Source organism: Pediculus humanus, genomic scaffold, assembly GCF_000006295.1.
Source record: "Pediculus humanus corporis 1103172107494 genomic scaffold, whole genome shotgun sequence".
In the NCBI taxonomy this organism is placed as follows: Eukaryota; Metazoa; Arthropoda; class Insecta; order Psocodea; family Pediculidae; genus Pediculus; species Pediculus humanus.
In genome coordinates this window covers 31,169-32,372 of record NW_002987110.1, presented here as the reverse complement: position 1 = coordinate 32,372, position 1,204 = coordinate 31,169, and the positions used below count along the sequence as shown (strand labels likewise).

General features: G+C 30.6%; 1 protein-coding gene across 1 annotated transcript in view; it reads left to right on the top strand.

Moving 5' to 3' along the window:
• The window catches only part of Phum_PHUM150230 (structural constituent of cuticle, putative), a gene marked incomplete at both ends in the record, with an annotated part of 3,668 nt that extends 2,734 nt beyond the window's left edge, over positions 1-934 (top strand). Inside the window, 4 exons of the mRNA XM_002424723.1 lie at positions 99-123; positions 189-359; positions 443-694; positions 779-934. Coding sequence (XP_002424768.1) covers positions 99-123; positions 189-359; positions 443-694; positions 779-934 — 604 coding nt within the window. The remainder of the gene's footprint in view (positions 1-98; positions 124-188; positions 360-442; positions 695-778) is intronic.
• Positions 935-1,204: the final 270 nt, after the last annotated feature.

The following is a 1,204-nucleotide window of genomic DNA, read 5'->3' as shown; positions in this document are numbered from 1 at the left end:
TTCCGCATAAACTACTTGAAATTTTTTGAAGCAAAAAATTCACTTTCTTTTCATTATCAAAAATTAAGATTTGAATAAAAATTTTTTTTTACACTCAGTAATTTTTTAAAAAATCAAAAACTGGTTTTTAGTAATTTAATTTACATCAATTTTGTTGAAATCAATAAATTTAAATTTATAAATTTCAGGCAGAACCACCACAACCTTATCAATTTTCATTTGATGTTAATGATGATGAAAACACCAACTATCAAAATAGAAAAGAACAAAGAGAAGGAAATAAAATTTCTGGAAGCTACAGTGTAGTTGATGCTGATGGCTTCATTAGAACTGTTACCTACACTGCAGATCCAGTTGAGGTAAGAATAACTAAAATAAATTATGAAATTGAATAAAGTCCAGTTCTCTTATAAACTTAAAATACAATTCTATGTGTTTTCAGGGATTCAAAGCTCACGTTTCAAGAGAACCAACCAATATTGTTGTGAAAGTTCCAACACCACAACCAAGTACTGATGATACCCAAGCAAACTTATACTCGCCCTCTCCTAAAGCTCAATACAATTCTGCTCAAGCAAAACAAGTTGGAATTCAATACAATGGCGCCCCAGTTCCCAGACAACAATTAGTTCATCCACAACAATCTGTAGTAACTGCTGCTCCAAGACACCAACCTACCCAACAATATGTACAGGTTTGAGAATTATCTACATTTTTAAAAAGAGAAATTATAAACCTTGATACTGAATAACATAATTAAATAATTGGTAAATTTTAGAGCCCACAACTTCAGTACCAGCCAGTTTACCAAGGACAAGCTAGCTTAAGGCATGCTCAAGCTGTTTCACCTTCTGCTCATCTGAATCAATATACAGCTGATGTGACTCCAGATTCAGCTGGTGTAGACCCTTACTCTAATCCACATCATGGTTAAATAAAATATCATCAAAATATTGTTTGATACAGCAACAAATTTAAGACTGTCTTCAACTAAAATATTAATATTACATCATAGTTTACTTTAATAAAATTTTTTTACTCAAAATTCTTATAACAATTTATTTTTAATAAATCGTCATAACTTTAGACGTGTTGTTGTTATAATTCTTACATCATCGAGAAAATTATTATAATAATATTATAATACTTACATTAGGCGAGAAAATGTATAGGCATTCAGTCGCGCTGTGCAATTCGGGAACGT